This window comes from Salmo trutta, chromosome 12 (genome assembly GCF_901001165.1).
Source record: "Salmo trutta chromosome 12, fSalTru1.1, whole genome shotgun sequence".
Lineage (NCBI taxonomy): Eukaryota > Metazoa > Chordata > Actinopteri > Salmoniformes > Salmonidae > Salmo > Salmo trutta.
The window spans coordinates 36,360,470-36,383,285 of record NC_042968.1 but is presented as its reverse complement, the minus strand read 5'-3'; the positions used below and the strand labels follow the sequence as shown (position 1 = coordinate 36,383,285).

The window sequence follows — 22,816 nt, the reverse complement described above, 5'->3', positions numbered from 1 at the left end:
CCTGAGGGTCCCTGCAGCCCTGAGGGTCCCTGCAGCCCTGAGCATCTCTGCAGCCCTGAGCATCTCTGCAGCCCTGAGCATCTCTGCAGCCCTGAGCATCTCTGCAGCCCTGAGCATCTCTGCAGCCCTCTGATGTGGGCCTGCTGCTGCTGCTATATGCATGTATAATTAATATGGTGAGAGTCTGACTGGGCTATAAAGGCTGTATGAGAAAGCCAGAGGGACTGTAACCATTACACCTGCCTGCACCCCCATGCGTCAATACCGTCCTCTTGCCTGCCTGCCTGCCTGCCTGCCAAGAGACCTTGAAGGGAAAAGCAGAGCACAGACCAGGACACGCCACAACAAGGAAGTCCTCCCCCTCCTAAATCTGTCCATCTGATAGACAGAACAACAAGGAAGCCCTACCCCTCCTAAATCTGTCCATCTGATAGACAGAACAACAAGGAAGTCCTCCCCCTCCTAAATCTGTCCATCTGATAGACAGAACAACAAGGAAGAGTCCTCCCCCTCCTAAATCTGTCCATCTGATAGACAGAACAACAAGGAAGCCCTACCCCTCCTAAATCTGTCCATCTGATAGACAGAACAACAAGGAAGTCCTCCCCCTCCTAAATCTGTCCATCTGATAGACAGAACAACAAGGAAGCCCTCCCCCTCCTAAATCTGTCCATCTGATAGACAGAACAACAAGGAAGAGTCCTCCCCCTCCTACATCTGTCCATCACCAACAGTAAACACAAGAACAGCTAGCGCACCTAACCACCTCCTCCAGCTAAATGTGTTATCAGTGAGGGGAAGTGGAAGTGTCCCATAATATCACATCACAATGTGCAGAATGTTTCCTGATAGGTAAAGATGTAGGCCTATGACGTCACAGATATAGAACAGATATATTATTGTCTGTGTATGACACAATCTGAACCTTATAGGAACGTGTAGGTAGACTTGCAAAATTAGACTTGCAAAAACTCCCAGGTTTTCCAGAAATCCCTGTAAAAAGATTCCCAGAATCAGAAGGGAATAAGCAGGAAATACAGAATTCTCCAACTAGGATTTCTGAAAACCCTGGGAATTTGGGGAAAGTGATGTGAATGTTGTAACCCTAGTTAGCAGATTGGGTATTGGATCAGGCAGTGTCTCAGCTCTACTCTTCATTAAATCTAGAATACCTACAGTGGGGGAAAAAAGTATTTGATCCTTTGCTGATTTTGTACGTTTGCCCACTGACAAAGAAATTATCAGTCTATCATTTTAATGGTAGGTTTATTTGAACAGTGAGAGACAGAATAACAAAAAAATCCAGAAAAACACATGGCAAAAATGTTATAAAAGGATTTGCATTTTAATGAGGGAAATAAGTATTTGACCCCTCTGCAAAACATGACTTAGTACTTGGTGGCAAAACCCTTGTTGGCAATCACAGAGGTCAGACGTTTCTTGTAGTTGGCCACCAGGTATACACACATCTCAGGAGGGATTTTGTCCCACTCCTCTTTGCAGATCTTCTCCAAGACATTAAGGTCTGGAGACTGGCTAGGCCACTCCAGGACCTTAATGTGCTTCTTCTTGAGCCACTCCTTTGTTGCCTTGGCCGTGTGTTTTGGGTCATTGTCATGCTGGAATACCCATCCACGACCCATTTTCAATGCCTTGGCTGAGGTGAGATCTTGCATGGAGCCCCAGGCCGAGGGATATTGACAGTTCTTTTGTGTTTCTTCCATTTGCGAATAATCGCAACAACTGTTGTCACCTTCTCACCAAGCTGCTTGGCGATGGTCTTGTAGCCCATTCCAGCCTTGTATAGGTCTACAATCTTGTCCCTGACATCCTTGGAGAGCTCTTTGGTCTTGGCCATGGTGGAGAGTTTGGAATCTGATTGATTGATTACTTCTGGCTCCCAGGTGTCTTTTATACAGGTAAACTGAGATTAGGAGCACTCCCTTTAAGAGTGTGCTCCTAATCTCAGCTCGTTACCTGTATAAAAGACACCTGGGAGCCAGAAATCTTTCTGATTGAGAGGGGGTCAAATACTTATTTCCATCATTAAAATGCAAATCAATTTATAACATTTTTGACATGCGTTTTTCTGGATTTTTTTGTTGTTATTCTGTCTCTCACTGTTCAAATAAACTTACCATTAAAATTATAGACTGATCATTTCTTTGTCAGTCGGGAAACGTACAAAATCAGCTGGGGATCAAATACTTTTTTCCCTCACTGTATTTGGTGAAACTGCCACGTCCCTTTAGGAAACAAAAAAAAACTAACAAATTACTTCAAACAATGAACACAGTTTTTTCCCCCTCTGACATCTCAGCGTGACAGAACAGCAGAATATTTTTCACGGACGCTCCTCTCTTTAGTTTCATCAACATAAAAGGCACTGGGGTGAAAAGCAGAGCTTTTTCAACAAATGCAGATTCTAGCTTTAAGGAAATCTTACCTTTACTGCATTGAAGAGGTGTTAAGCAAAAGGGACTACCTGTCTCAATAAAGATTAAATGCATTTGAATAAGTGACTGTGGCTGCACAGGGACATACAATCGTCCCCATAGAGACTGGGCTGGTCATTGGATCAGTGTGTGTCTCATTACTATCGGGATGCATTGTCTGCAGAGTGACAGTAATCTCAGTAATCTGCTGATTGATTGGCTCATTCTGTGTAGCAGGATCCTTAATCCTTTCATTTCTGTGATTGGACAGGAGGGGAACCCTCCTTGGGCGCATTCCATTTCAAAAGACTTTCCTCCACCCTTCTGTCCTTGTTCACCCCCTGAGGTAAGTAGATTTAAAGGTATAAACCCCATAAACTCTGTCACATTCATTTCCGTTACTAAATCAGTGCAGGAGTTTATGTTGTAGTCTCTCATATATCCCTGTACCACTGGGATGTATTATTAAGATGCAGTATTTAACCAGGAAGCCCCATTGAGATAAATCAAGTATTTTTGAAGGGAAACCTGGAACTGTCAGAGTGTAATGTAGAGATGACAATTTAAGGCACCATCAATACACAAAGGGCAAAGGTGCCCAATGGCATTGATGATCAATAAAGATCAAGATAATCAACATATGGAGATGTTTCTTTTGAGAGCTACAGTTCCAGCACCATGGAAAGATTTCCATGTCTCAAAAGTATTTTAGAGGACACTTTGATTTTCTATCAAGATACCAAACACTCCCATCAGGCCTTCAATGTCTTGTTTAAAAATGCTGTAGCCTACTCTACATACAATAACCTAGTTAGTTGATATGTGATGGGCTCAGCACCTACTCTAGAACAGATGAAAGATGGTTGTTTCGGTGTTGTTGATACCTTCAATTAAGCCTGGAGAAACAACAATAGCAACACTTCACACTGTAATACTGATGAAATAGTCAGTGAGTTAATCAAGTCAAATCAATTGATCTAACCAACACTGGCTGAATTCTGACAAATATCTGGCATTTACTGCCCTTCTATCCAAAAGCATGTACTGCAGTTTAGATCAAAGTTAAATACTGTATGTATACAGATAGCAGGGTTAGGGTTGATTCCTTTTCAACTCAGTCAATTCAGGAAGTAAAGTGAAAAACCAATAAGTTACTAAAGTGACGACGTCACGACTCTTGAAAATGACAATTGAAATGAACCCCGACCCTAATATAGGGATGTATATATTTTTCCCCCAATACCAAATATTAAATCAAACAATCAATCAACAGGTCCAAAGTGTATAGCCACAAGCATAAAAAGAGATTTCCCGAAACCCAGTCAGAGTGAATATTAAATGTTCAGGGTCCCCATCTCTCTCTGAATGAAAAACATGTCTTTACGAGCCTACATTACACATAGCTGCACCGGTAAACAATCCGATCCTACAGGCTAACACTAGCGTCAATCACAGCTAAAGTACATTAAACCCCACAGATGTACCACTAATCTGATGTAGCATTAGCTTTAGCCACACGTACAACAACATGCCCTGTACACATGCTCCAGACTGTAAACAAGACTATTCACCCAGTTAGCTACATAGGCTACACAGTGACTACAGTGTACAGTGTTACTCTGGGCTAGGGCATCAGCCACATGTCCTGTAGCATACCTGTTCACACTACAGTATACAGTGTTACTCTGGGCTAAGGCATCAGCCACATGTCCTGTAGCATACCTGTTCATACTACAGTATAAAGTGTTACTCTGGGCTAGGGCATCAGCCACATGTCCTGTAGCATACCTGTTCATACTACAGTATACAGTGTTACTCTGGGCTAAGGCATCAGCCACATGTCCTGTAGCATACCTGTTCATACTACAGTATAAAGTGTTACTCTGGGCTAGGGCATCAGCCACATGTCCTGTAGCATACCTGTTCATACTACAGTATACAGTGTTACTCTGGGCTAAGGCATCAGCCACATGTCCTGTAGCATACCTGTTCATACTACAGTATACAGTGTTACTCTGGGCTAAGGCATCAGCCACATGTCCTGTAGCATACCTGTTCATACTACAGTATACAGTGTTACTCTGGGCTAAGGCATCAGCCACATGTCCTGTAGCATACCTGTTCATACTATGAGACTGGACCCTTCTCTTTTCTCCCATCTCCCCATGGCATTCAGATCGCTTGTTCCTTTTCTCATATAGCCTTTTCCTCTTTTCCTCCTTCCTCTGTAGTGAGTAATGTATCCAAGGATCCTCTCTCTAGCCTGTCTGCATGGCCGATGGCTCTCTCTGCATCCCTCCCTCTACCTCCCTGGCTGTGGCTGGCTAGCTGGCTGGCTGTACTCAGAGCTAGTGTCAGAGAGGGGGGGGGGAAATGGGGGGTGGATGCTGCTTCTTTGTTTGGCAGCCCCAGCCACCAGTCTCCCTCCCTCCCTCCTGACTCCTCCCGGAGTGTCCTAAAGAAAAGGTAATGATATGTCTCTGTCTCTCAGTCTTTATCCCCTATCGATCTCTACCCCCCCACCACCCATCCCTGCAGAGTGTAACCCAACCCTCTACCCCTCTTCTCTGCCTGCTTCCCCAAGGATAGAGGGCCCTGACTGGGGAGGACTTCACTTAGCACACAGCCTCAGAGAGAGGAAAAGAGAGACAGAGAGAGACAGGGAGAGAGAAAGGGGAGTGGGAGAGAGGGAGAGAGAGAGAGAGAGAGAAAGGGGAGTGGAAGAGAGAAAGAGAGAGAGAGAAAGGGGAAGAGAGAGGGAGCGAGAAAGAAAGGGGAGTGGAAGAGAGAAAGAGAGAGAGCGAAAGGGGACGAGAGAAGGAGAGAGCGAGAGAGAGAGAAAGGGGAGTGGAAGAGAGAGAGAGAAAGAAAGGGGAGTGGAAGAGAGAGAGAGAAAGAAAGGGGAGTGGAAGAGAGAGTGAAAGGGGAGAGAGAGAGTGAAAGGGGAGAGAAAGGGGAGTGGAAGAGAGAGAGAGAAAGAAAGGGGAGTGGAAGAGAGAGTGAAAGGGGAGAGAGAGAGTGAAAGGGGAGAGAGAGAGAGAAAGGGGAGTGGAAGAGAGAGAGAGAGAACGGGGAGAGAGAGAAAGAGAAAGGGGAGTGGAAGAGAGAGAGAGGGAGAGAGCGAGAGAGAGAGAAAGGGGAGTGGGAGACAGAGGAAGAGGAAAAGAGTCTCTCTCTCTCTCTCCCACACATGCGCTTTCATTCTCTCTCTCACACACGCCATTTTTCATACTCTCACAACCTTTATGTGGTCTATCACATCTGCTACTGGTACTGAGATATGGTCTATCACATCTGCTACTGGTACTGAGATATGGTCTATCACATCTGCTACTGGTACTGAGATATGGTCTATCACATCTGCTACTGGTACTGAGATATGGTCTATCACATCTGCTACTGGTACTGAGATATGGTCTATCACATCTGCTACTGGTACTGAGTAAGACAAAGTTGCCCTTCTAGACACTGATTTTGCTGTTCCACACATCAACTACCAAAAAGCAATTTTATGAACCATCTAAATGTCAAAGTTTCAAATTCCACAATCAATATGATTTAAAAACATGTTATGAGACGAGAAAATGTCCTTCTGAATGAAAACATGGTGTCAATTCTTCCGCAGAGAATTTACAGTATATTTACGTAGTGTGCGTCCAAAATGGCACCCTATTCCCTATGGATAGTGCCCTACTTTTGACCAGGACCCATAACTATAAAAGGTCATTTCAGACGGTGCTGCAGTGACTTCAGTAGCAGCATAGGATACAGTAGTGCTGCTGCCACCACTCCTCTTGACTGAACCCAGTGATGTTGTTTCAGTTCTGTCTTCTATATTTAAGCAGCCGACACTCAGACACAGATGAGCCTCACCGATTCTGAATCTGCTGGTTCACAGTCAAAACGTCTCCGACTGCCACGGAACAGTAGCCTGATCCCAGATCTGTTTGTGCCATCTTGACAACTCCTATGGTGATTGTTATGCCAATGGCACAAACAGATCTGGGAGCAGTCTAACAGAACACAGTATCTAAAGGGGATAATCAATTACAAGCCCTTAACCAACAATGAAGTTTAACAACAAAAATACCCATAATAAACAAAACAAAAACATAGAAAAATAAAAATAGTAAAAACAGTATGATAATAATGTTGTCTGATGCCAGCTCCCAGTCCAACCAAGGTGCCTAGACCAACTAACTGAACTCTTGTCTCACACACACAGCAATGTCTAACTAAACTTGTGAGGACTTTGGGGACCAACAATTGATTCCCATTCAAAAACAAATTTTCCAGCCTCCCGGGTGGCACAGTGGTCTAAGGCTCTGCATCGCAGTGCTAGCTGTACTGCTAGAGATTTTGGGTTTGAGCCCAGGCTCTGTCGCAGCCGGCCGCGACCGGGAGACCCATGGGGCAGTGCACAATTGGCCCAGCGTCGTCCGGGTTAGGGAGGGTTTGGCCGGTAGCGACTCCTGTGGCGGGCCGTACACGCTGACCAGGTCGCTAGGGTGTTTCCTCCGACACATTGGTGCGGCTAGCTTCCGGGTTGGATGCGCGTTGTGTCAAGAAGCAGTGCGGCTGGGTTGGGTTGTGTTTCCGAGGACTCTCGACCTTCGCCTCTCCCGAGTCCGTGCAGCGATGAGACAAGACAGTAACTACTAACAATTGGATACCACGAAAAGGGGGTAAAAAATGTAAATCATATTTTCCATACCCCCTGAATAGCCTTTTTACAAGTGAGGACCGGCGAAATGTCCTCACTTCTCTGAATTTTATTTGGTTTACTAGTATAGTAAAATGTGTACACACACACACACACACACACACACACACACACACACTAATTGATACAGTATATCTATGTTTCACCAGTAGCCTGAGAGCCACACTGGTCATGCATTGAACAACGCTACATTGTCAGTGGTACTGCAACAAGACACAGTGACACAGGACTTTGGCAGAGGGTTGAACTGGAAACACACAGACACACAAAGAATGTTCCAGTCCTAACCACAACCAGGGAAAACACTTTAACTAGCCTATGGCTCATTATCAAGCCGTCTTTCCGTGATTCCTTGCATTCTTTCTACTCATATCCTTCTCTAAAGGTCTGATGGGAGGGACCTTGGACATTCTCCTCCAATACGCTTGAGAAGGAGGCAAGGAGAAAGAATGTAAGGAACAAGGAAAAGACTAATTCAGATAAGTACAATACAATAAAAGTGAATTCTCTCACCATCTTGTTCAAGATCTTGTTCAAGATCATGTTTGTCTTGTTCCTCCATGTTGTTGCTCTGTGTGTCTCCAGTGGCCTTGGAGAGGCCTACTGACCAGTAGGACATGCCTCCTCCTCCACAGCAGGACTGAACTGGCACCAGTACAGGGAGGTGGTGGTCAGTGGGACTGGTCCCAGTCTGAGTCACTGGTGTGGTGGAAGACACTGGTCAGAGATGGGCTGTGGTAGGAGGGAGGACAGAGGGATTAGTCAGAGCCCTGCAAAAACACAGGCAGGCAGGCAGGCAGGCAGGCAGGCAGGCAGGCAGGCAGGCAGGCAGAGGTTGATCTTGAGAAAGTGAAAGCAGTCACACACTCACATTGCATAACAAGTTAATGGATACACAAATTGCCACCCAACATTTACAACTATAGTTGTCGAGATGCCTTAATTCGAATAATGTACTTGTGTCTAGTAGGAGAAGCTTTATACTACAACTTTTATGACTTCTCTTGTGTTATTGTTTCTGACCATATACAATAAACATAGCTAGGTGAATTGATCCTGCTACTTTGAATGGGTTGTTTGTTGACATCCTTGTACTTTACAACGTTCTAAGAACAGATTCCTGTTGGAACGTTCCACAAATTATACCTACCACCCCGTTCCACAAATTATACCTACCACCCCGTTCCACAAATTATACCTACCACCCCGTTCCACAAATTATACCTACCACCCCGTTCCACAAATTATACCTACCACCCCGTTCCACAAATTATACCTACCACCCCGTTCCACAAATTATACCTACCACCCCGTTCCACAAATTATACCTACCACCCCGTTGCACAAATTATACCTACCACCCCGTTGCACAAATTATACCTACCACCCCGTTGCACAAATTATACCTACCACCCCGTTCCACAAATTATACCTACCACCCCGTTCCACAAATTATACCTACCACCCCGTTCCACAAATTATACCTACCACCCCGTTCCACAAATTATACCTACCACCCCGTTCCACAAATTATACCTACCATCCCGTTCCACAAATTATACCTACCATCCCGTTCCACAAATTATACCTACCACCCCGTTCCACAAATTATACCTACCACCCCGTTGCACAAATTATACCTACCACCCCGTTCCACAAATTATACCTACCACCCCGTTCCACAAATTATACCTACCACCCCGTTCCACAAATTATACCTACCACCCCGTTCCACAAATTATACCCTTCACCCCGTTCCACAAATTATACCCTTCACCCCGTTCCACAAATTATACCTACCACCCCGTTCCACAAATTATACCTACCACCCCGTTCCACAAATTATACCTACCACCCCGTTGCACAAATTATACCTACCACCCCGTTCCACAAATTATACCTACCACCCCGTTCCACAAATTATACCTACCACCCCGTTGCACAAATTATACCTACCACCCCGTTGCACAAATTATACCTACCACCCCGTTCCACAAATTATACCTACCACCCCGTTCCACAAATTATACCTACCACCCCGTTCCACAAATTATACCTATCACCCCGTTCCACAAATTATACCCACCCAGACACAGTTGCCTAATTTAGTGGATTTGTATTTTGAAATAATCTCTGTAAAAACAGAGACGTTACTATTTCTGTCGGCCTTGAACACACACTAGCCTACAGCCATAACTATAAAAACAGAGACGTTACTATTTCTGTCGGCCTTGAACACACACTATTCTACAGCCATAACTATAAAAACAGAGACGTTACTATTTCTGTCGGCCTTGAACACACACGACACTTCAGTTAATTCACTTTGGTTTACACATGCCACATTTTTAAAACCACACACTGTGTTCATGGTCTTGATTCTTTAACAAGTTGACTTTATTAGGCTTATAAACTCTGAAACGTGCCAAACGTGCGTCCAGTGACAGCAAGTAGACACATTTGTTTGCGAAACGTGCGCACTTGTTGCTCGTTAATGAGTGTAGTTGATAAGGAATTTTTACTCACCGCATTGTCCGCAGTGTTCATGCACTGTCGAATGGTACTGATTTTCCGCTTCTAAAGCATTGAACAGGCTACACTTCGATACATCCACAAGTGAAAGTTTAACTGAAGACAAAATAGCCCAAGGAACACTCACAAGCACGGATCGCAAAGGAAAAACGTCAACTTCCTGATTTCATCAAACCAAACACTTCCAGCCTGTGATGCTGCCTACCACGCTGTCTGTCTCAGAACCCGGAAATGGGAATAGCCTACTGTACAATGACTGTAGGCTACTGTCCCAGTTGCATTAGCTCTGCTAAATCTATGGATGAAGCTCATTTACTGCATTTCTACGTCATTTTTCAACTCTAAAATGCTATTTTGGAGAACAGATAAAACTAATACAAATGACCTCAGGCATTAATTATCATTGTACTATTTGTTTTAAAGTCTGTGGAACTGCCTGTAGGCTATTATGTCAACCACTACTCAACCTCATCATGAATTGACTAAATTACGTGTGGAACCGCGCAAACAGTCAACATGAAATAGATGCAAAATAGATGCATAATACACGCTATCAAGTCACAACAATCCCAACTTCAAATGCGGACATCAAGTTGAAAGCAACCAGTGCATAAAACAGCTGACCACTAACACAAACTACGCCAGATAAATCCTACACAGGCATTGAAATAAAAGGTATAGTAGCCTACATCAGGCCTACAATCGACAAGGACGCATGAAGACAAAAAACTCGACCAAAGAAAGACGAAAATAACGAAATACAAAAGGAAAATCTACACATTACTTTTTAAACAGGTTAAGGCCGTGCCCGTGATTCAGAACCGGTGAATGGACGGCGTCTCCGTACAGGTAGGCTTAGTGGAGCTCCGTGACATGGTGCTGAATGGACAGCGCCTCTGTCTATTAGCCAACAATACATACTGAACAAAAATATAAAAGCAACATGCAACAATTTATAAGATTTTACTGAGTTACAGTTCATATAAGGAAATCAGTCAATTGAAATAAATTCACTTGGCCCTCATTTATGGATTTCCCACGACTGGGAATACAGATATGCATCTGTTGGTCACAGATACCTTAAAAAAGGTAAGGGAGTGGATCAGAAAACCAATCAGTATCTGGTGTGACCACCATTTGCCTAATGCAGCGCAACACATCTCCTTTGCATAGAGTCGAATAGGCTGTTGATTGTGGCCTATGGAATGTTGTCCCACTCTTCAATGGCTGTGTGAAGTTGCTGGATACTGGCTGGAACTGGAACATGCTGTCATACACTTTGATCCAGAACATCCAAAACATGCTCAATGGGTGACATGTCTGGTGAGTATGCAGGCCATGGAAGAACTGGGACATTTTCAGCTTCCAGGAATTGTGTACAGATCCTTGTGACATGGGGCCGTGCATTATCATGCTGAAATATGAGGTGATGGCGGCGGATGAATGGCACGACAATGGGCCTTAGGATCTCATCACGGTATCTCTGTACATTCAAATTGCCATCAATAAAATGTAATTGTGTTCGTTGTCCCGTATCTTATTCTTGCCCATACCATAACCCCACCGCCACCATGGGGCACTCTGTTCACAACATTGACATCAGCAAACTGCTCGCCCACACAATGCCATACACATGGTCTGTGGTTGTGAGGCCAGTTGGATGTACTGCAAAAATCTCTAAAACGATGTTGAAGGCGGCTTATGGTAGAGAAATGAACATTCAATTATCTGGCAACAGCTCTGGTGGACAATGTTGCAGTCAGCATGCGAATTGCACACTCCCTCCAAACTTGAGACATCTGTGGCATTGTGTTGTGTGACAAAACTGCACATTTTAGAGTGGCCTTTTATTGTCCCCAGCACAAGGTGCAGCTGTGTAATGATCATGCGGTTGAATCAGATTCTTGATATGCCAGACCTGTCAGGTGGATGGATTATCTTGGCAAAGGAGAAATGCTCACTAACAGTGATGTAAACAAATTGTGCACCAAATTTGAGAGAAATAAGCTTTTTGTGCATATGGAACATTTCTGGGATATTTTATTTCAGCTCATGAAACACTGAACCAACACATTACATGTTTTTGTTCAGTGTAATTATTTAGTTTGTGGGCAGTTAGACTTTTTTGGGGCACAGTTAGGTAGCCTGCAATGCTTATGAAAATCATAACTTGTACGCAGATCTTTAGAAATGGTAGGATCAATTGAAATTTGGCACTCCACATGAAAAGGTTTGCCAATCTCCTGCTATAGGCTATATGAAGCCACCCTTGTGCATACAGTGTACTATGACAGTGTCAGTGTCTCACGCGCTTCCTGTCTGAATTATTCGCCAGGGAAGGGAAACATTCTGCGAATATTGAAGCATTGTATCAACAAGGTGGCTCTGAGAATATTTAAACATTGTATCAACGAACGAGGCTGTTCGGAGAATATTGAAACATTTTATATAAGCAAGACGGCATCGAGAATATTGATTGCAACATAGCAGCCTACAAAAGGGGCGGCTCGCACATTTCCCCCGGGCCAGCTTGTCTCTCTCTGTCTGATATTATTGCAATAGTGGCACTGTCTGTGTAGTTAGTAAAGAAACAGCCCTACATCTACGGACAGAGAGAGAAAGGTGGAAATGCATTATACCAGAGACAGGTAGGCTACAGATAGGGATTAGAGGTGCAGGCAGAGCAGGATGATGAAATAGGTCTACAGCAAGAAAAGTCAACAATTGTTATTGTATTTGAAGCCAAGAACATATGTATTTTTGGGAAATGCTCTAAATAACAAGTTGTTCAGTTGTGTTTATTTTCATACTAATTAATACATGAAACCAAAATTGCTCTAGCCTACTGGGTAAATGAATGAAAATATCAATTAGGCCTACAGCTATCACAGCCTATATTCTTCTAGCAATAAAATAACTTTTGGTTTCAAATGGTCATCAAAAAGGCAATCACATTACAACAAAGCTTACAAGGCCGAGTTCAAAATGCTGACATCAAATTCAAATGAATCAGCTCACTGCCTTAACGGCTGACTGGCAAAGCAAACTGGCACGGCCTCTGGTTTCTGAAAGTGATACAAACGGACTGACTGGCAAAGGAACCTGCCACTGTGGTCAACCCGATGTCTGCATTGGCCGTGCAGCATTTAAGCTGATATGGCCTCTGCAGAAGTCAGGGCATTCATACTGCGGAGCAAATCAAATCAAACTTTATTTGTCACATAGTGTCATGCAAAACCTGTGTGTGTGTGAGTGAATGAGAGAGAGAGTTATCAAACTAGTTTAAAGCATTTCTGCTATTTTTTATTTAACAAGTCAGTTAAGAACAAATTCTTATTTTCAATGACGGCCTAGGAACAATGGGTTAACTGCCTTGTTCAGGGGCAGAACGACAGCTTTGTACCTTGTCAGCTCAGGGATTTGATCTTGCAACCTTTCGGTTACTAGTCCAACACTCTAACCACTAGGCTACCTGCCACCCATGATAAGATAAGACATGAAATAAATGTTTTTACTAACGTATGATGGGGGTCCCTGGGTTGCCAGTTTACCTGGGAGGGGGTCCCTGGTCAGGAAAAGGTTGAAGACCCTTGATCTCAGCCTATATGTTCAATTTCCTTTCGGTTACTGGTCCAACGCTCTAACCACTAGGCTACACTGCAACTGCCGCTTTGATAACTTTGTCTAGGAAAATGTACATATTTCATTCTGTATTTTAGGTTTGCTTGATGATAATTCTGAACTGTCAATAAATGTGGTATATTTTGCCTTGGACTGTAATGGCATTTGATATAGCAGCACTCAATTACTTAATGACAAGGTTGAGATCTGTGTTCTAAAAGGAACTAAGAAAGGATAGACAGACAGAATCCTTCATTTAAAAAAAAAAATACTTGCCCTTTTTAACTAGCAGTTGCTGGTAACCATATTCCAAGAAACTGCTTTTCTCCAAGAGGTGTTACAATCTTATATGTATGACATGAAGATCCAAACAAATCACAAACACATTCCATTTTCTTTTATTTAAAATTTGTATTTAAATATCCATATAAAAAGTGAAAGACTAGCATATGAAACATGAACAGAATTACTTGTTTCCTTGTGGTTTGTTATACATTGTAACATCTCACATATGGTGCATATTGTGACGACAAGGAATGGTTTACCTCCCATTTGAGACATTATTGGAGTACAAATGACTTGTATTTTCAACATAATGGCAGTTTCAGTAGCATTGTTATACCATTAAAAACGGCAATAGGACACAACCCCCATGAATTACCTTATTGAATTAGACTCCGGTTTCCCAGACACAGATTAAAAGCCTAGTGCTTGGATTAAACACAAATCTCAAATGAGAATCTCCATCGAAATGTTGTTTTAGTTTAGGAAACCAGCCCCATATGTATTACAAAGAAATACATTCCATCAAACCATTTGCAAAACCTCCTACATTTAGTTCAATAAAACCACAAAGCATACAAAAATCAGGGGTATTGTCACCCAAGGCACAACAATATGTTAATAACAGTACTCAGGAGTCAAGACTAGTGCTGCAAAATTCTGTTAACTTTCAGAAAAATCCCAGGTTTTCCAGCAATCCCTGAATCCGACCAGTATTTCTGTGAAACCTGGGAATTTTGGTAAAGTTAGCAAAATGTTGCCACCCTGGTCAAGACCTTATAGATGAGTAAAGTCATACAACTCTGAAAGATATTGTACACAGATCCAAATGCAACACAGTGTAAAGTGTTTAAAAGTGTTAGAATGCCAGTTAAGGTTTGCTAGTACAGTACTAGACCTATATATTGTTATTGTAGTGGATTAAAAACATGTCTTTCTTCTGGGCATTAGAAAGTTAAAAAATAAATAAATAGAGGTAAATATTACCTCGTTTGGAAAGGGAATCAAAATTCATTCCAACATTTGAAAAGGGAGAAAATGCTCCTCAAAATGAGAGAAGAACATTCATATCAGAAAACCCCAAAATAAGAGACAAATTTAAAAAAAAAAATAATCCTCATATTCATCTCTGTACATGAGACCCACATAGATATACATTAGCATAGGCATAAACCGGGCTGCGTTCAGGGTAGGCAAACTTTGTTGAACGTTTCAGATAGAAATGCTATGACTAGTGCTGATGTGGTGATTCCTTATTCTACAAATCAGAGAGGCATGTTTTTTCTACATAATATATTTTTATCTGAATGTTCCACAATGCTGTGTTCTGCCAAAACACGGCCCATGTTCTACTATGGGACTGGTGACAAAGAAGGTCCAAAATTGTACACCACATCTGTTGGCGGGCATTAGTGAAGCTCTGAAGTGCTGTGGTATTGTAAAGGGCTGGGGTGTATTCATTAGTGTAAAGTTAAGCGAACCGTAGCAATTTCTATTGGACAAATTCAGGTAGGTCCCTCCCATTTCATCCCGTTTGCTTCCAATTGGTTCCTATGAATACACCCCTGGAACAATAGAGCTGTGGGAGGGTCTGAAACTCTAATAGGGTTTGGCTACGTTCCAATTCACTTCCAGATTGGCCACCTCTCCTTGTCTCCTTTAATTTGCCAAGGAAAGAAAGCCACTTCAAGCCACTGCAGTGTCCCAACACCCTTCGATGGCGTCCTTTCCTTGGCTTTTTCACCTTATGACTTTGACTGATAGGTGAAATAGGCGTTGAATAGGATTTGCGCACAGCACACGGACAAATCAAACTCTTTATGACCAAAGGTGATAAAGGAAAGGAGACAAGAAGATGAGGAAAGGAAGTGGCTTCAGAGTGTTGGGACACAGCCTGAGTTGATGACAGAGTAGTGCTGGGCTCCAGCAGTGGTTTGTGGTCTCTCCTGTGTCCCTCACAGCGTCTCAGTCAGTTTGATGGTCACAGCTTTTACCTCAGAGTACTCTGCCAATGCATACTCACCCCTGAAGAATCAAAATACAAAGGTTAATAAATCCAAATGAATTTGTATTGTTCTAATCATTCACATTGTGTTAAAAATGTGCAAAAGTGTAACGTTAGGGTAAACAAACTAGTAAACCCTTTCATAACACATAGTGTTGAAGAGAAGTGACTCTTACAGCTCTCGTCCATTGCCTGACATTTTGTATCCTCCAAATGGTGCCTGGGCATGGAGGGCATTATAGCAGTTTACCCTGAGAGAGAGAGAGAGAGAGAGAGAGAGAGAGAGAGGCAGAGAGAGAGAGACAGTGAGAAAGAGAAAGAGAGCGCGAGAGAGAGACACAGACAGAGAGACAGAGAGAGAGAGAGAGAGAGAGAACAAGCAGAGTAATGTATTTGTTTTCAGTTCCATCCCAGAATTCACCAGAGAAGCGATAGCATGTCATACCCATCCAGTGTCATAACCTTAATTTGTACAATCCTAATGCGGCCCAAGCCTCATGTTCTGATGGTCCTACCCTCCTGCCATAACGTAACATAAACGTTCAGACTGAGGTCTATGATCACCCAGGAAACCCTGTTGGTTTAAGGACAGTACAGATTACAGTGCAGATCTCTTCATTCTTCTCTCCCACTCCTTGTCCTCCTCTCACTGCCACACAGAGGAGCTTCGTCTGGGATGCCTACCTATCTACCTGGCTCTATCTTGTGGCCACAAGGTGCAGCTACAGCTGTGTTCTCACATGAAGAGGTATAAGTAGGGGATACGGAATCAGAGTGAATAGGGAGTACAGTGGTAAAATGCTAATAGAAGTTGTACTGTAGAAAGTAGTAGTTAGCAGCACATGGATTAAATTAATAATAAAGTAGTAATGGTACTTGTACTAGTAAGTAAGGAGTAGTGGTTGGCTTTGGGCCAATGGTAACAGTAGTAGTAGTAGCAGTAATATTATTAGTAGTAGTAGTAGTGGTAGTAGTAGTGGTGGTAGTGGGCCTTATTTCAACTAGTCTCTGCAGGAAAGAGGACTAACCATAGAGAATGATAGAGGCCTCTAGTGGCCTAAAGGCTGTATTAGCATGGGAAGCGCCATTGAGGGCTTCCACCATTTTAATGTAGTCAACTGGTTGGGACTTCCAACTTCATTGGCTGATCCCTCCTGGTGACCCCGTTGGAGTCATGTCCAACTGGGTCATCAGCCAAATCGGGAAGAACCAAATTGACTACTTTAAAATGAAGACAGCATGGGCAGCGCCATTGAGGCTGTCACAGACGCTATAATGGGACAGATACAAAGATGAGTGCGCTATCTATCTCTATGGGACTAACCTACAGTATTTATAGGAACTTGTCAGGCATTGCTAATCAATCACTAGCATCCGGTTCTCATCCTTACACTATTTTGGATATTAGTACTAGTATTGAATTATTAGGATGGGAATAGTAGTAGCTAATAGTTGTTGCTGTAGTCATATGTAGTGATACTACCATGGTACCATTGTTCAGGAGTTAACAGTAACCTACCAGACGGTGCCAGTCTCCAGGGTGGCAGACACAGAGAGAGCCCGGTCCAGATTGCGTGTGAACACGGCAGAAGCCAAGCCATACTCCGTACTGTTGGCTCTCTCTATGGCCTCCTGCTGGCTCTTGAAGCGGAATATACACTGGACCGGGCCGAAGATCTGGATGGGGTCATGGAGAAGATTACACGCCCTGTTGAAATGCATCTTTCCTACCGCCCTCCTTTGAAGTAATCCCTGATGTGACATGGCTGGTAATTGGTAATTGCTTACACCTAACAGTTTGTTGGATCAGTGATTACCTCAAGGAGGAGAGACAGGTATGTTTGTTATGTATCCAAACAGGCCATGGTCAGCAGGACAAGGATAAAGCAAAGCCTCACAGGCCACAGATGTCAGTTCAACGCCCAATTTGGATTGACTTGGATTTGATGAATAATGTGAAGAAAATGTTTTATTAAAAAATGCAATGACTTCACTGTTGAACCCTGTCAATGTTGTGTTGTGTCCAAATAAATGTATGTAAGATCAATCAGTACCAATCAGAATAGCCTTGGGTCATATTAATAATAATAAAAAACAAGCGTTTGTTATTTGACAGGTTCAGGTTTCTCCCTGTGTCAGTCCATTTTCTTCCGTTTGGTGTCTAGTGAATACAACCCATAGAGATATGTAGAGGACGTAACATTGCATCTGCCATATTATGGCATCTGTGGGGGCATGGGTAGTGCCATTGAGGCCATCTCCATTTTTAAGTAGTACATTTTCTTCCTCTACTAATTTGATGAGTTGGTAAACAAACTAAAAGGCTGCATACTTCAAATCCAATCAAATCAAACTTTATTTGTCACATGCGCTGAATACAACAAGTGTAGACCTTACCGTGAAATGCTTACTTACAAGCCCTCAACCAACAGCGCAGTTCAAGAATAGTTAAGAAAATATTTACCAAATAGACTAAAGTAAAAAATAATAATAAAAAGTAACACAATAACAATAATGAGGCTATAAATAGCACAATTGGTTGGGAGAATGTAAAACGTCAGCCATGTTCTTCGGCGCCATCTTTTCACCTGCAGTGTGTTGTTTGAACAGGTATAAAGCCAAGGTTGGCAATTTACTGCCACCTATAGTAATGGAATGTTTGTTCACGATTATAATTCATTTACTGATCCCTCCTGATGACCTGGATGGAATTATGTGATCATTCCTTAACCCATAGGAAGTCCCCCCTAATTGACTACTTAAAAATTGTGAAAGTCCTCAATGGCGCTGCCCATGCTAAAACGGCTTTTGGCCACTAGAGTCCTATCTATTTCTATGATATGATCCTGCTTTACCATGACCATAGACTTGGATAGACAGCTCTAATACCACAAAGCCAGTTTTAGCATGGGCAGATCCATTGAGCACTTTTACCATTTTAAAGTAGTCAACTGGATGGACCTTTCTATGGGTTAAGGAAGGATCGCAGAATTCTATTCAGGTCAGCAGGAAGGATCAGCCAATGAATGGCAGGTGGCATTAAATCACCAACCTTGGCTTTATGCCTGTTTAGAAAACACACTCCAGGGGGCAGTATACACACTTTCAGTTTGTCTACAGACTCATAGAAGAAGAACATGAATAAATGGACTACTTTCAATTGGAGAAAGATCTACTTGGCGCTGGCCATGCTGTCACAGAAGCCATTATGCCACAGATGTAAAGAAGCGCCCTCCATCCATCTCCATGACTATGACTTGTTTGAACCATAGATATACCATTGTCTGAACCTGCACTTCAACCACACCACCAGAAGATGGCAGTGGTATACAACAAAACTGCCTGGAGCAGTGGTGGCGTTCTCATTTTTATGAATGAAATCACTGTAAAGCCAACATCAGAAAGCCCTAGCTCTGGGTAGAAGTTCCCCGTAGACACAGATCACAGATCTAGGATCAGCTTTCCTTCCTCCAATCACAGAACAAAGACACAGTAGACGGCCATTACGATGCAGAAAAAGTTCAGTTTACTATTTACAGGTATTATATACAGAGAACAGAATGATCTGCCTGTGGTATATGTTAGCAATAAGGCCAGAGGGAGTGTGGTATATATACCACGGCTAAGGGCTGTTCTTACACACGACGCAACGCGGAGTGCCTGGATACAGCCCTTAGTCGTGGTATATTGGCCATATACCGCAAACCGCCGAGGTGCCTTATTGCTATTATAAACTGGTTAACAATGTAATCAGAGCAGTAAAAATAAATACGGTCTGATATACAGTACCACGGCTGTCAATCAGCATTCAGGACTCGAACCACCCAGTTTATAATGAATATCAGGACAGGTTTCGACTGTTAGAGTCTTCTTCAGGCAGCGTTGTGGTGGACGGATGCATCATCCCCAATCCTAACCTTAACCATCTGACAAGAAAATCACAAAACTGACCATAGATCAGCATTTGGATCTCTCACCTCTTCCTTGGCGATGCGCATATGGTCCTTGACATGGGAGAATACGGTGGGCTGGATGTAGAGGCCTGTGTCATCCATGGCCACGCCCCCACACTCCAGTTTGGCTCCCTCCTTCTTCCCGCTGTCAATCAACTCCAGTATCTTATCAAACTGCTTCTGGTCAATCTGGAGGAACAGGGGAAGATAGGAGATGAGAGGAGATGAGGGAGGGAGGGAGGGAGGAAGGTGAAGGGAGGGAGGGAGGGTGGGAGGGAGGGAGGGGAGAGCGAGAGAGATGAAGGGAGGAGAGGAGAGCGGGAGGGAGGAGAGTGGGAGGGAGAGAGAGAGAGGAGATGAGGGAGGGAGGGAGAGAGAGAGAGAGAGATGAGGGAGTTGGAGGCAGGCAGGGTGATGTCATTACACAAAAGGTAAAGTAATGGCTATAAAGGGAGTATTCGTTTACACACATCCAAAGCTGGCCCAGGAGCAAAAGAAAGAAAGAACAGCTAGAAAAATAATGGGAGGTTTTCTGCTCCCACCACAAGAGATCTTTAGTGAACCTATACTGATAGCCTACATTGATAGCCAACGGCGTAATGGAAACTACGTTTCTGTCAGAAAAGACCTGAAGGATTCGTTCTGTAACTGTCCCACATCTTCTCATGCTGTCAGCTGTAGACTAAAAGTAAAGGACTGAATCCTAATTTGTTGCCTGCACGGTTAACTTGAGATAATATTTGATTGACTTCACTGCATGCCTTACATGAATATCTGAGTTAAGCACACAGCTCTCAAGTTACAGATGTAGGATCTTCATCTGATCACTTTTTTGATACTGAGAATTTTCGTGCACCGCAGGAAATGCAAACCTTTGGAGTTTTTAAAAGGCTTCTAAAGTTTGTAATTTCCACTTAGAAATGTCAGACTTGATTTGCCCTAACGAAAAATGTATCAATCCCCTACAAAAATGTCCATTAACCAAATCCACATAATAATTCACATTTCCTGTTGCTGCAGGAAAACTGGCTCAAATGAAGATCCTACATCTGTAGGATTTGTTCCAAAGTTGGGATCTGATCTAATCGTGAATAATTGCCAAAGACTCCAACCACCTAAGCCATAGACTGTTCACTCTGCTACCATCCGGCAAACGATACCCGAGCATCGGCTCTCGGACCAACAGGCTCCAAGGCAGCTTCTACCCCAAAACCATAACACTGCTGAAAAGTCAGACTGCTAAATAGTCAACTAACGGTTCCCAAACTATCTGCACTGACTATGTCTTTCACTGACCCTATGCACACTCACTAGACTATATATACACACACACACCGTATACACACTCACTAGACTATATATACACACCGTATACACACTCACTAGACTATATATATACACACCGTATACACACTCACTAGACTATATATACACACCGTATACACACTCACTAGAGTATATATACACACCGTATACACACTCACTAGACTATATATATACATACCGTATACACACTCACTAGACTATATATACACACCGTATACACACTCACTAGAGTATATATACACACCGTATACACACTCACTAGACTATATATACACACCGTATACACACTCACTAGACTATATATATACACACCGTATACACACTCACTGACTATATATACACACCGTATACACACTCACTAGACTATATATACACACCGTATACACACTGACTAGACTATATATACACACCGTATACACACTCACTAGACTATATATACACACACCGTATACACACTCACTAGACTATATATACACACCACATACACACTCACTAGACTATATATACACACCATATACACACTCACTAGACTATATACACACACACACCGTATACACACTCACTAGACTATATATACACACACCGTATACACACTCACTAGACTATATATACACACCATATACACACTCACTAGACTATATACACACACACACCGTATACACACTCACTAGACTATATATACACACACCGTATACACACTCACTAGACTATATATACAAACCGTATACACACTCACTAGACTATATATACACACACCGTATACACACTCACTAGACTACATATACACACCGTATACACACTCACTAGACTATATATACACACTCACTAGACTATATATACACACCGTATACACACTCTCTAGACTATATACACACACCGTATACACACTCACTAGACTATATATACACACCACATACACACTCACTAGACTATATATACACACTCACTAGACTATATATACACACCGTATACACACTCACTAGACTATATATATATACACCGTATACACACTCACTAGACTATATATACACACCGTATACACACTCACTAGACTATATATATACACACCGTATACACACTCACTAGACTATATATACACACCGTATACACACTCACTAGACTATATATATACACACCGTATACACACTCACTAGACTATATATACACACAACGTATACACACTCACTAGACTATATACACACACCGTATACACACTCACTAGACTATATATACACACCGTATACACACTCACTAGACTATATATACACACACTGTATACACACTCACTAGACTATATATATATACACACCATATACACACTCACTAGACTATATATACACACACTAGACTATATATACACACCGTATATACACACACTAGACTATATATACACACACCGTATACACACTCACTAGACTATATACACACACCGTATACACACTCACTAGACTATATATACACACTCACTAGACTATATATACACACACACTAGACTATATATACACACACCGTATACACACTCACTAGACTATATACACACACCGTATACACACTCACTAGACTATATATACACACCACATACACACTCACAAGACTATATATATATACACACCGTATACACACTCACTAGACTATATATACACACTCACTAGACTATATACACACACCGTATACACACTCACTAGACTATATATACACACCACATACACACTCACTAGACTATATATACACACTCACTAGACTATACATACACACCGTAAACACACTCACTAGACTATATACACACACCATAAACACATTCACTAGACTTTATATAAACACCATATATACACTCACTCACACCACAGCGTCACTCCCACACAAATCCCTCACACATTCACATCCCTGTACATAGCTCCACATTGATCTGGTACTGGTACTCCCTGTATATAGCCTCACA

The 22,816-nt window shown here is 42.5% G+C and overlaps 2 protein-coding genes across 2 annotated transcripts in view; both read right to left on the bottom strand.

Moving 5' to 3' along the window:
* Nucleotides 1–9,900, bottom strand: part of LOC115203470 (leucine-rich repeat serine/threonine-protein kinase 1) — a 121,921-nt gene extending 112,021 nt beyond the window's left edge. Inside the window, exons 1-2 of the mRNA XM_029768168.1 lie at nucleotides 9,685–9,900; nucleotides 7,672–7,890 (exon numbers count right to left, since the gene is read on the bottom strand). Coding sequence (XP_029624028.1) covers nucleotides 7,672–7,777 — 106 coding nt within the window. The 5' untranslated portion in view covers nucleotides 7,778–7,890; nucleotides 9,685–9,900. The remainder of the gene's footprint in view (nucleotides 1–7,671; nucleotides 7,891–9,684) is intronic.
* A 3,793-nt stretch (nucleotides 9,901–13,693) lies between these two features.
* LOC115203462 (aldehyde dehydrogenase family 1 member A3) overlaps nucleotides 13,694–22,816 on the bottom strand; it is a 30,102-nt gene continuing 20,979 nt past the window's right edge. The window contains exons 10-13 of the mRNA XM_029768156.1: nucleotides 19,576–19,740; nucleotides 17,118–17,275; nucleotides 15,775–15,849; nucleotides 13,694–15,618 (exon numbers count right to left, since the gene is read on the bottom strand). Coding sequence (XP_029624016.1) covers nucleotides 15,549–15,618; nucleotides 15,775–15,849; nucleotides 17,118–17,275; nucleotides 19,576–19,740 — 468 coding nt within the window. The 3' untranslated portion in view covers nucleotides 13,694–15,548. The remainder of the gene's footprint in view (nucleotides 15,619–15,774; nucleotides 15,850–17,117; nucleotides 17,276–19,575; nucleotides 19,741–22,816) is intronic.